This window comes from Raphanus sativus, chromosome 7 (assembly GCF_000801105.2).
Source record: "Raphanus sativus cultivar WK10039 chromosome 7, ASM80110v3, whole genome shotgun sequence".
NCBI classification, from domain to species: Eukaryota; Viridiplantae; Streptophyta; class Magnoliopsida; order Brassicales; family Brassicaceae; genus Raphanus; species Raphanus sativus.
The window spans coordinates 8,968,345-8,979,742 of NC_079517.1; the positions used below are offsets into that span (position 1 = coordinate 8,968,345).

The following is an 11,398-nucleotide window of genomic DNA, read 5'->3' on the forward strand; positions in this document are numbered from 1 at the left end:
GGTAATAAGTGCCAAATTAGGGGAGTGGTTATGGGTATAGAAACCAATTTTCTCTATAAAAAATCTGAGTTTTCGCTTATTCCGTCAGTCCTCGACCTATCTTTGTTTCATCTTCAATCTCGTAGAGGACAAGAGAACGTACTCATTAGCTGGGTCTGAGATCGGTCAATTTGTATCCTACTTTACAATCTGGATTTTGGTTCTCTTTATTGGGCTCGGTTCTTACCTTCTCTGTTAGCTCCAAATACGGTTGGGTTTTCATTTGAAAAATGAGCCTATGGCCCAGCCCCATCAGTTGAATGAATACCAGACTTTATTAAAAAAATATCACATTTTTTTCTGAAATGTAGGTACCTAATACCTATACCATTGGCACAAATATATTAAAAAGAATAATTAAGAGTCTAGTCCACTAAGGGGCCCATTATAATAATATCTACTGCATATCATTATCAACTTCACACACATTAAAAAAAAAAAAAATCCTTTGACGGATTCAATTGCATTGCAGGTAACATCGACCTCTCTCGATTAGTTTAAACCCAATGGAAATTTCCAAAGCAATTTGATGTTTTTGAATCAGTCAAAAATCTAATTTAATAGTTTCTTGTAATTTTCCGAACTGGTTTTAATTTATCATTTCTCGCCGGAAAATCTCTCATCAGAGTTTCCTTGTAGTTCACGGCCAATGCTATAGTCCTCCTTGAAAGCGACTCTCTCAACAATATTACTTTATTTTTAAATGTAAATCCACTCGAAATTTACCTATTCAATAAAATGTGAAAGGAGAAGACTTTCTTAGAAAAAAAACAAAACAAAACTGAGATTGGTCAAGTCAATACTCTTTGTGTGTGTGTGTATATATATCTCTATCTGGATCATTCATAAAGGAGGCTACTTTCTGCTGTGTTTGTCTGAATCATTGACATATGCTTCTTGAAGTGTTGCAGGCGATTGTGTTATTCATCTTGATCTGGATTTGGTTGTCTGTGATGGGAGGAAGCAGCTCAAAGGACTCGAACAGAGGAGGGAGAAGCAGTAGGAGGTATTCAGGTAGCCCGTCTGCGAGCTCCTCCTCTGCTTCTTCTTGGGGGCATAGTGGAGACCACCAAAGCAGCTTCTATCACACACCGAGCCATCCATCTGCAAGCCCTGCACCTTCCTATAACAATCCACGGTGGCAAACTCAGAAGAATCTTGAGAGGAAGTATTCACGGATTGGTGATAACTACCGCTCCATCGATGAGGTTCGAATTACAGATCATCACTTTCTTTTGTATGAGTTTTTGTTTGATTATCTTTCTCTTAACAGGTTACTGCTGCTCTTGCACATGCTGGTTTGGAGTCATCGAATCTGATTGTTGGTATTGATGTCACCAAGAGCAACGAGTGGACAGGTTAAAGACCAAGTTGTTATCTCTCTCTATGTGTATAATAGCCAATCAAATGCTGACGTCTGGTGATGATTTTGATTTTATTAGGGGCGAGATCGTTCGGTAGGAAGAGCCTGCATTACATTGGAACTACTCCAAACCCTTATCAGCAAGCTATTTCCATCATTGGAAAGACTCTATCGGTTTTCGATGAAGACAACTTGATCCCATGTTATGGATTCGGAGATGGTAATATCCTCTTCAAAGAACTGTTTATTTCTGTGATTATAGATTTTTAAGGTTGTTTTTTTTACTGTGCAGCTACAACACATGATCAGGATGTATTTAGTTTCAATCCCAATGATACTTTCTGTAACGGGTTTGAAGAAGTTCTAATGTGTTACAGAGATATTGTCCCCCAGCTACGCCTTGCAGGTTAGAATGAGATTTAAGAGTTGCCTTTTTTCTTCTTCTGCTCATGTTCTTCTTACTCTTTGCTCTACGTTTCTTTTTTGTGATGATTATCCTTGTGGTTATGTGCAACAGGTCCAACATCTTTTGCACCTATCATCGAAAGGGCCGTGACTATTGTGGAAGAAAGTGGAGGCCAGTACCATGTTCTTCTCATTATCGCTGATGGACAGGTACACAACCGTTGTATTAGTACCATGGTTCGGTATAGGTGGTGGTAATTCAGTTTTAGCTAAAAAAAATTATTTCTTAAAATCCATCCCATTTGTACGACTAGGTTTAAAATCGATCTAAATTAGTTTAAATATGTTAAATTAAATAATAATATTAGTATAAATCTACAAATTTTCCTAATTTCTTTTGTTTTGTCTATCTAATTTTGATAATTAGTTACTGCTTAACAATTTCTTGAACACTGAACATTGATTAGAACCGTCTTGTGAGTGCGGTTATAAGCATTCTCAGACACTTGTATAGTTGTAACTGTTTGAGCGGTTTTCATTGTGTTAGGTGACAAGAAGTGTTGATACAGAGAATGGGGCAGTGAGTCCACAAGAGCAGCAGACCATTGACGCCATTGTTAGAGCAAGGTAAAAAAAAATACATACCATTTCTTCTTCATTCTCTTGATTGATCATCTCTGCTTTGTTTCTAAACTGTGATTGGATTCATGTCTGCAGTGAGTATCCTTTGTCGATAGTTCTTGTTGGTGTCGGAGATGGCCCTTGGGACACTATGAGACAGTTTGATGACAACATCCCCGCTCGTGCCTTTGACAATTTCCAGTTTGTGAATTTCACGGAGATAATGTCAAAGAACGTTGATCCAGCAAGAAAAGAGGCAGAGTTTGCGCTTTCTGCGTTGATGGAGATCCCATCTCAGTACAAAGCCACCCTTGAGCTAGGCTTACTAGGGTGAGTTGAGTAGTTTCCATATCTCAGCAAGCAGCTTATGTGAGCTCTGTGATATAAATATCTCTTTTCCTTTTTGTTTCAAAATTTACAGAAGAAGAACTGGAAACTGTCCAAACAGGTTTGCGCTTCCACCACCAACTTATGCTACTCAGTCCATGCGCAACAACAGTCCAAGAACTTCTCGATCAACCAGCTTTCAGACCAGAACACCACCACAACCATATGATAATGGTGTTGCCGCCGCCACTGCACCACTTCCAAATGCTCGTAACGATGGCCAGCTTTGTCCTGTATGTCTAGTGATACCAAAGAACATGGCTTTCAATTGTGGTCATCAGGTGCATTTTCAGTCTATATAACTTTTTAAGGATTGCACTTCAAACAAAACCATTAAAGCTTTCCTTTTGCTTTTGTTCATGACACAGACTTGTTCAGATTGTGGGGAAGACCTCCATGTTTGTCCCATTTGCCGAAGCTCAATCTCGGTTCGTATCAAGCTTTATTAAGATAAAACTCTCTCAGGGGAGCTCGAGGTGATCAGACATCTTTCAGAACACAGCTCGAGTGAGTTTTGGAACTAGTTCTCATCAATGGTTTGTGGTGGAGATATGACCAGTGTCCTTGCTTGCATTTGTAGATAAATTTGTTCAGTTTTTGCATTCTCATTGCACATAAAAACACACTCTCTCTTGTATCGTCAGGGGAGAGATGTAAGTAAAATAAAGCATCTTTGATTCTGCTGCAACAGACTCGTGTTAACAGATTTTGTACATATGAATTCTATCTTTCTTCTCTGAAGAGTCTTATTGAATGTTCGTTCCCATGATGTATGTGCACATGTCTCAGACAACATCTATACCTTACTTGTCTGAAATCTACAGTCTTCAACACTGTAGCCGTACTGAACCTGATTCACTGTACTAATTGACATCTTATGGGTCCTGTTAATGAGCTTTCGACGACAAACAGTACAAGAGGGCTACTTATGGTGCCATATCTTTGATCTTAGAGAGTAAAAAAATCGTTGCCTCGTACTAGATTTTGTCTTTATACTTTTATTCGTATAAAACGTTTCACTCACTGTTCATTGTGTATGAAGCTAAAGAGATACTTTCCCCTGAACGCAAGTCTTTCTTTTTAAGAATGCTACTTGTCCTGAGAATCAATCATTTCATTTACTGTCCCATGAACGCGACTTGGGTCTGAGAATCAACGTTTTTCAGGTTTACAATGATGGTTAGTAATCTAGACTGATTGCTCTTCATCAATAAAAGCATTGCCACAGTGAAAATAAATAAATGAATAATGGAAAAGATAAAGCTATGGTTGCACATCGTTGTATAAGATTCCTGTCAGATTGTTGAACAATCTTCAAGTACAGAGACCTCTATTTATGTCTGATCACGCAAACAAAGAGACAAGACATCTCCAAATTCAAGTCTTTTCAACACAACCAATTACCATGAACTCCCCGATGAACATCTCTGCTCTGAATGAAGATATCATAGTTGAGCAGCTACTTCGTACCCATGATCCAGACGGTCGCTGGATTGATTCCAAAACGCTGCTTCAAGAAGTAGAAGCCATCTTGAGCTTTATTCTGGAAAGTGATGTGAGCTCTCCTTTCCACCCCCTTGGGCTTGTTCTACTTGTCTAGACGCTTGCCAATTACAAACGCCACTTAATTTTCAGGTTTCTAAGCCGCTTCCGACTGAAAACTGTATGACCAACATTGAAGTTTTCGAATCAAAGGAGACACTACCATACGCTATCTCCAGAATCTCTGTTCAGGTAACACAGATCATCTCTTCCTTCTAAAAAATCAGTTCTTCCTGTAAGAATGCTTGGGAGCGGAGATCTTGAAACTCTTGAGGGTTGCAGATGCTTTGTCCATGCATGGGGGAAAATGAGATCCATACAAGAACAATGCTTTTGTTCGATCTTCTGAAAGAATACAGATGGGATGCAAAAGCTGTGTTAGTACTTGGAGCCCTTGCTGCAACATACGGAGGACTAATGCTACCAATTCATCTAGGCGTTAATGATCCCGTGGCAGCATCTATTGCAACACTCAACCAGTTGCCTATCGAGAGAACCAAGTTCAGACCATGGTTAAACTCCCTAGGCTTGCTCATTAAAGCTCTTGTTGACGTAACCAAATGCATCACTGAGTTTGAAAGACTTCCATTTAAACAAGCGAAGCTAGACAGCAGCATTGTGGGAGAAACCATGTCTAACATCCGTCTGGCTACTTACTGGGTCGTCAAAAGTGCACTTGCATGCCTGCAGCAGATCCCTTATTATTTCAAGCAGCCCCAACAGGTAACATTTTCTATACTTCTTTTGTTTCAAGCAGCCCCAACAGGTGCAGATCCCTACGAAAGGAAAAGCAGCATGAAAAAACTGTTCCTGTCATATTAGCATATCAACATTGAGTTTTCTCATGGCTAGGAATTCTCTGAAATACTCTCAGGCAACGGAATCAAGGAGAGCTGCAGGGGAGCTTTCGAGTTTGGGATATCAGTTGCGCAGCATGCATACCCGTCTCAGCAAGCAAGTTGAAGAATGCAGTACACAGATAGGTAAGCTCCAGATGTTCCGAAAGTACAGTTTTAACTATATTAAGGCAATACTATTCATCTCTGATATTGCTTTCTATATTTTCATGTCTGAAGAGGAAACAATCCATCAAAGGCTTAGAAACATTAACAGGGAGACTCATCAAGACAACCAAGAGGTACTCCAACTACTTTTCTCTCTAGAAGATGATTTGCTACTTCAACAATACTCTAGCCAGGTACAAAAAGAACAATCCTTTTTCTTTTGCATCTTACTTACCTCTTTTGTCCCATTTTTGCTTTCTTTTCTGTCTCTCTCCTTTTATTTATTTAAATATTCTACTTTAAATCCTTAAAATATACATCATCTACACACATCTCAGTATTCAGACCTCTTTTACCTTTCATCAAGACTTCTACTACCTTTTTAAACGTTAACTAATTCAATATTCTTTTATCATCCAATGGCAGATAGCTATAACTGACCTGAAAGAAAAGGTAATACTGCTTCTATTATCAAAGCCAGAACCCTTACCCACAGAGCCATTTCACTTCCTGCTTCAACAGCTATACGATCATCCTTCCAACACCAACACAAAACAAAACTACGAAATCTTATGGATTCCACTACAAACGTCCCAAAAATGGACATACGAGGAGAAGGAAACCTTCAAACTCTCCTCCAATTCCCTACCATGCATCTCAGTAAAGCGGCCATGGTTGATGAACCCCACGGTACTGAACTTCCTAAGAACAGAATGGCCGTACCGAGATGGCGAGGAGACAATGGTGGTGGTGGTGATGGATACTAACGGGAAGGTTGTGAACATGAACGCCATGGACATGGTGTTGGTTTGGGGTGTTAAAGCATACCCATTTACAGTTTCCAGAGAAGACGAGCTTTGGGAAGAAGATGATAGATGGTCCTTGAAGCTTATCCTTGATGGCATTCATCCTGACTTCAACACATGGGTACTTCAAACTTCTCTTCTACTATCATAAAGTAACACTCTTTCAATCAAATTGTGAAACCAATCAATACTCATAGGTGAAGCAAGGGAGAGAGATAATCATACTCGGAAGCGATGATTCGAATTGGGTGGATGAAACCAAGTCATTAGCACGAAGAATTCAAAATCTAGGGTTCGAGTTTGAGCTGATTGAACTCAGTACACGAACATCAGCCAAGGAAGAGAGCTCAATACAAGAGCTCTTCTGGCTCCGATTAGAATCCATCAAAAGATCGAAACTCAGACGAACCGAATCGTCGAAACGCGATCGCGTGTTCGAAGAAGTTACGGAGCTGCTTGAGTTCGATTACGGTACACGCAAGGGCTGGGCGATCGTCGGGAAGGGATCGACGGAGAAGATCGTCGGAGAGAATCTGACGGAGAGGATGAGGCGGATCTTGCGGTGGGGAGACTCCGCGGCGGGAATGAGTTTCACGGAGGCGATTCGAGTCGCGGAGGAGGAGGAGCCGTGCGAAGAGAGTCACACGGTGGTGGTGGTGGTTCCGTTTGAGGAAGGTTTGAGAGTTGTCACGTGCGAGAAATGCAAAAGGCCCATGAAGAGGTTTGTTGCCTATCAGTAAGTAAACTCACAGGCCCGTTGCTATAACACTTTAATATGGCCCGTGAAAATATGGCCCGTGATAATCTCTAATCTGTTGCTTCGTTTTCCAACAAATAAAGAAATCTAATCTCTGTTTTTTTTTCTAACATCATCTAATCTCTGTTTTGCTATCTAATAATATGATTTGAAATTTTAATACAAAGCTGTCAAAACGTTTGATTATTGTGATGAATGTTTGTTATACTGTGTTGTGTTATTGAATATGAAGAGTTTAAGAAGTTATATAGGCACAGATATAAAATTGTGCATTAAAAAAAAGAAGCATAACTAAAGATATAAAATTTATAACTACTGTCTATAAGAGTGATATGAGATTTGAGTAATCATCTTTAGGTGATATATGTGACTTTTTCGGTTGTTTTCGTTTTGTAAATGATATGACACTTTTTCCTTAACAGAAATAGGTTATTTGAGTAATAAGTTTTTCCCTTAACAGTAATCATCTTTAGGTGATATGAGATTTGAGTGATCATTTTTTTAACACAAATAATGAGCTTATTTATTAGCTCATTTACAACCATTTCTTTTGAAATTGTTTTTCCTTCACTTGGATTCTCTAACCTGTGTTGAGTCGTACAATACATACAAGTTAGAAAATATAGTCTCACCAAATTTGTTTAAATAAGCTCCGTAAAAATTGGTTTAACGAGATCAATGTTAATTATGTTTCTCAGTTCTTCGATCATATCAGATTCTACAGGTTACTACTATGAACCAAAAGCAACAGTGAGCATAATACACGCAACTCTTATATTTATTCCTTCTAAGTAACTCCACACCCCACTTTTTTCATACCAAAACGAGTTACAGAGCACCACAATTAACAGAATAACCGAATTAGATAAGTCTTGTTCTAAGCTGCGCTTTTCAGATTCGTGTTTCGATTCAGCCAGTTTTGGAATAAATGCCTCAGTCCTATCAATATACCATGCAGCGGTTGAAGGATTATTGTGTTAAATTGGCTGTAAAATACGGAACACACAGAGACTAAGATTGTTACTATATTTTATGTTCTATATTTATTAGATTGAGGCTTAATAATTTTTGTTCTATATAAATTACTAACCTATTGTTTATCTAATTACTAACAAAGTTTATCTAGTTAGAATTTTTATTATATATTATCCTTTTCGTTTTATCATCAGTTTATCTAGTTACAATTAGATTAGGCCTTTTAGTTGTTATTTTTTGTAACAGATGGAACCCTTGTTCATTTTTGCCTTCTCTTTTTGTTAGTTTTTAAAATATATAGAACAAAAAACTAACCTATTGTTTATCTAGTCACAATTCGAATTGTTAGTTTTTTTGTTCTATATATGAACAATAGGTTAGTTTTTTGTTCTATATATTTTAGTAAATTTATTGGTATATATGTTGGATTTTTTGATCATTTTGTTTCTTTTATATTTAACTAAACAGTGTAAATATTTATATGTATATATATATATATATATATACTTAATTAGGTTTGATATGGACCTTGTCATAATGTACGTTTAACTGATAATAAAATATATAAAATATATGAGAATTTTCATGATATTTAGTAGGAGTTAAACAATGAAAAAATTAATACAATTTGAATATGAATTGTTTTAAAAAAAAGTTGGATATGAATAGTTAGTTTGAATCATTGTTTACAAACTCTAACCAGTTTTATTGATGGAAATATTATTGCTTAAAGATTTTAGAAACCCACAATAACCATAACAGGAAAGCTAAAAAATAACAATAACAAAGGAAACAAAACATAAAAAAAAGGTACCAAATCATCCAAAAGAGCCTTGACACTTGACTAAACCACAATGACAAATCCTCTTGCCTTTGAAAATTGCCTTCCCATCTTCTCCAACCTCTTCAGTTTTACAAGACATTCCATAATCATATCTCAGCTCTGTCAGTGGAGGTATATGCTTCATCGCAAAAAACGCAATGCGAACACACGGCTGACGAGAATCTTCAAATTCAATAGGCTGCCACATAACATTCGGCGAGCAGCTATGGTTCATGAACCGGCTGACATTTCCATACTCTTTCGAGCTGACCAACATTTGCCACCGAAGTTCATAAGCTTCAGAGACTTGGTCCCAACAATCTTCACCCACGAGCTCTGGCTCGTAGTTCCACTTGAACTGGTTGTAAACGCGAGAAGAATCAAACACATATTCGTCGTCTACGTCATGTAGTCTCTTAACCATACCAACCAACTGACAAATGAAAGTTCCTGCTCGAATCGGCTCTAACGTACGTAATCCCCAACCGCACTTCTCCGTCTTAAACACTTCAACGCGAATTTTCAAACCAGTTTGAGTTACTCTGTTGTGGCAGTCAGGAGGACAAGGACACGTATCGCCACATTCATAAACCATTGGCTTACGACATACTAGAATACGGTTATGGTATGGCAAGTCGCCACCGTTCCTTTGGACACAAATGCACTTTGGATCTTCGCATAACCGAGCTTGACAATTGGTGCATGCGGTAGATTGATAGTTCTGAACAATCGTCATACCTGACCAAGTCGAAGAGTTGACGTAGCTGAAATCTTGAGGCATCTCCTTGTCATTCTCATCAATTTCATTCACCAGTGGGACTGGCAAAATCTCGGCTCCATATGAAAGATCTTTAAGTATCAAATCTTTTCTTGAATTATCCGTACACTTACTCCAATTTGCATAACCAGCAGGTTGGTCTGGTTTTCTCAGCAATTTGAACTTGAACTCTTCGAAACCGGATTTTCCTTTAGCTGTCCAGGAATCTGACACAATGTAAAGCCCATCATAAATGTATATCTTCTTATTCTTGTTGTTGGGATCTTCTTCACCTCTTATCACTCTAACTTCATTTCCTTTCAGTTTACTTTCTTGCAACGCAAGGTTTCCTCTTCCAAGTTTCTGATCAGTAGCTTGACCACCATGTCCAGTATAGATTAAAGTTTGAAGGTCTTCTGTTTCGTCATCGTAGTGTCCTGATGTTACCACACTTGTAGCTAAAGGACCTTCTGTTGCACCTTTTTGATAGTTAGATAGTCAATACCGGCAACCATCTGCATGTGTAGCCCAACTAAGCTCATTTCTCCCCAAAAGTAAAATATATCACCTATCTTTATTCCAGGGATCGAGCCGATTCTTTTCTTTGTATTAGTCCTAACACCCAAATTCTTACAGTTAGTGAGGGCGGTTGTAAGCAGGGATGGTCCTGAAATTATGGGGGTCATAAACAATTTAGCAAAACTATTTTAAAAAGAATTACAATTATGAGAAATTTTTCTATTTAAAAAAAAAAAGAAATTGGGGATACAGGACCACCCTTGGTTGTAAATATACCTTTAACGCACTTTAGCTGACATAGTCGACGCCTAACTGCATCAAACTGCATCAAGACTGATTCGGCGACCTCTTTGTTTCCTGTTTCTCCCTCTGCTTCACTTATCCCCGAGTCGAAACTTGGGCAAGACGTAACCACTCTGCTGTTGGGATCATAAGGTTTCGGCTTTTTTATGGCCATCTTTAAGTTCTTGGAACCTCTTGGCCGACCACGTTTGATTTTGATCGCACCAGAACCAGGACCATCAGCAGCACTAGTGGAGTCTTTGTTGGTTTCATATGGTACAATGGCTTGAAGCGATGAGTCCATTAGAGGAGGAGGTGGTGTGTTGTTAATATTATTATCAACAGTTGGAAGCAAGGTGATCTCCAGAGTAGGAAGAGGTGGCTCTGTTTTGTGGGTTTCACCATCAATGGTTGGAAGGGGTGGGACTTCTAGAGTAGGAGGAGGTGTTTTTGTGTTATGGTTTTCATCATCAACAGTTTGAAGAGGTCCGACCTCTAGAGTAGAGGGAGATGTTATGTTGTTGGTTTTATCATCAGGGGTTTGAAGCGGTGAGACCGTCAGGGGATAAAATGTTGTTGTGTTGTAGGTTTCATCGATGAAGGCTTCATCGATAATGGTTTGAAAGGATGAGACTGCTGAAGGAAGATGTGGTGTTGTGTAGTAGGTTTCATCATCAAGGAATTGAAACGGTGAAAACATTAGAGAAGTTGGTGATGATGATATGTTTTCAATATGATTGTTATCATCGTCAGATTCAATACTCCAACTTCCAAGCCATTTATCCTCAATTGGACTCATGTCGAATGCTAAAAGAAAATCTTGTCGCTGTGGATTAAAAAGAATAATAGAGATTAGTAACATCAATCTAATATAAAACATACCAAGAATTAAACGATTTTTTTTATATATTCAAAAATATCATATGTAATAATTCTTTTTTTTTAAAGAAAAAAAACAAAATAAGTGCTCAAGAATAGATGTTTTGAAAAGGCGGAAAATAAAAAATGAAGAAAATTACATTTAATTATCTACAAAATATGTGTATATAATTAAGTATATAATATCAATTACACTCTGTATCAACAAAAACATAGAAAGAATAGAAAAATTATTAAGC

At 38.0% G+C, this 11,398-nt stretch overlaps 3 protein-coding genes across 4 annotated transcripts; 2 read left to right on the forward strand and 1 right to left on the reverse strand.

The window, feature by feature from the left end:
* The first annotated feature begins 452 nt into the window (after positions 1 to 452).
* LOC108816995 (E3 ubiquitin-protein ligase RGLG5) lies at positions 453 to 3,581 on the forward strand. 2 transcript variants are annotated; one of them, XM_056990723.1, is made up of 10 exons: positions 453 to 511; positions 951 to 1,247; positions 1,313 to 1,397; positions 1,482 to 1,622; positions 1,695 to 1,808; positions 1,920 to 2,017; positions 2,355 to 2,434; positions 2,525 to 2,758; positions 2,850 to 3,096; positions 3,184 to 3,581. In XM_056990723.1, the coding sequence occupies exons 2-10, from the start codon at positions 993 to 995 to the stop codon at positions 3,262 to 3,264; spliced, it is 1,335 nt and encodes a 444-aa protein (XP_056846703.1). In that variant the 5' UTR covers positions 453 to 511; positions 951 to 992; the 3' UTR covers positions 3,265 to 3,581. The 2 variants fall into 2 exon arrangements, with proteins under 2 accessions (XP_056846703.1, XP_018445075.2); XM_018589573.2 differs by lacking the exon at positions 453 to 511 and having other exon boundaries at positions 818 to 1,247.
* Positions 3,582 to 4,056: 475 nt separating this feature from the next.
* LOC108816993 (protein SIEVE ELEMENT OCCLUSION C) lies at positions 4,057 to 7,019 on the forward strand. The gene is made up of 7 exons (XM_018589571.2): positions 4,057 to 4,370; positions 4,451 to 4,549; positions 4,640 to 5,080; positions 5,232 to 5,340; positions 5,434 to 5,555; positions 5,788 to 6,288; positions 6,365 to 7,019. Exons 1-7 carry the CDS (start codon positions 4,152 to 4,154, stop codon positions 6,905 to 6,907), a joined length of 2,034 nt encoding a protein of 677 aa, XP_018445073.2. The 5' UTR covers positions 4,057 to 4,151; the 3' UTR covers positions 6,908 to 7,019.
* A 1,698-nt stretch (positions 7,020 to 8,717) lies between these two features.
* Positions 8,718 to 11,079, reverse strand: LOC108833457 (histone-lysine N-methyltransferase, H3 lysine-9 specific SUVH7-like). Its single transcript, XM_018606873.2, is given in 3 exon segments — positions 8,718 to 9,961; positions 9,964 to 10,146; positions 10,275 to 11,079. Coding segments are annotated over 3 exon segments (2,232 nt in total).
* Between the last annotated feature and the right edge of the window lie 319 nt (positions 11,080 to 11,398).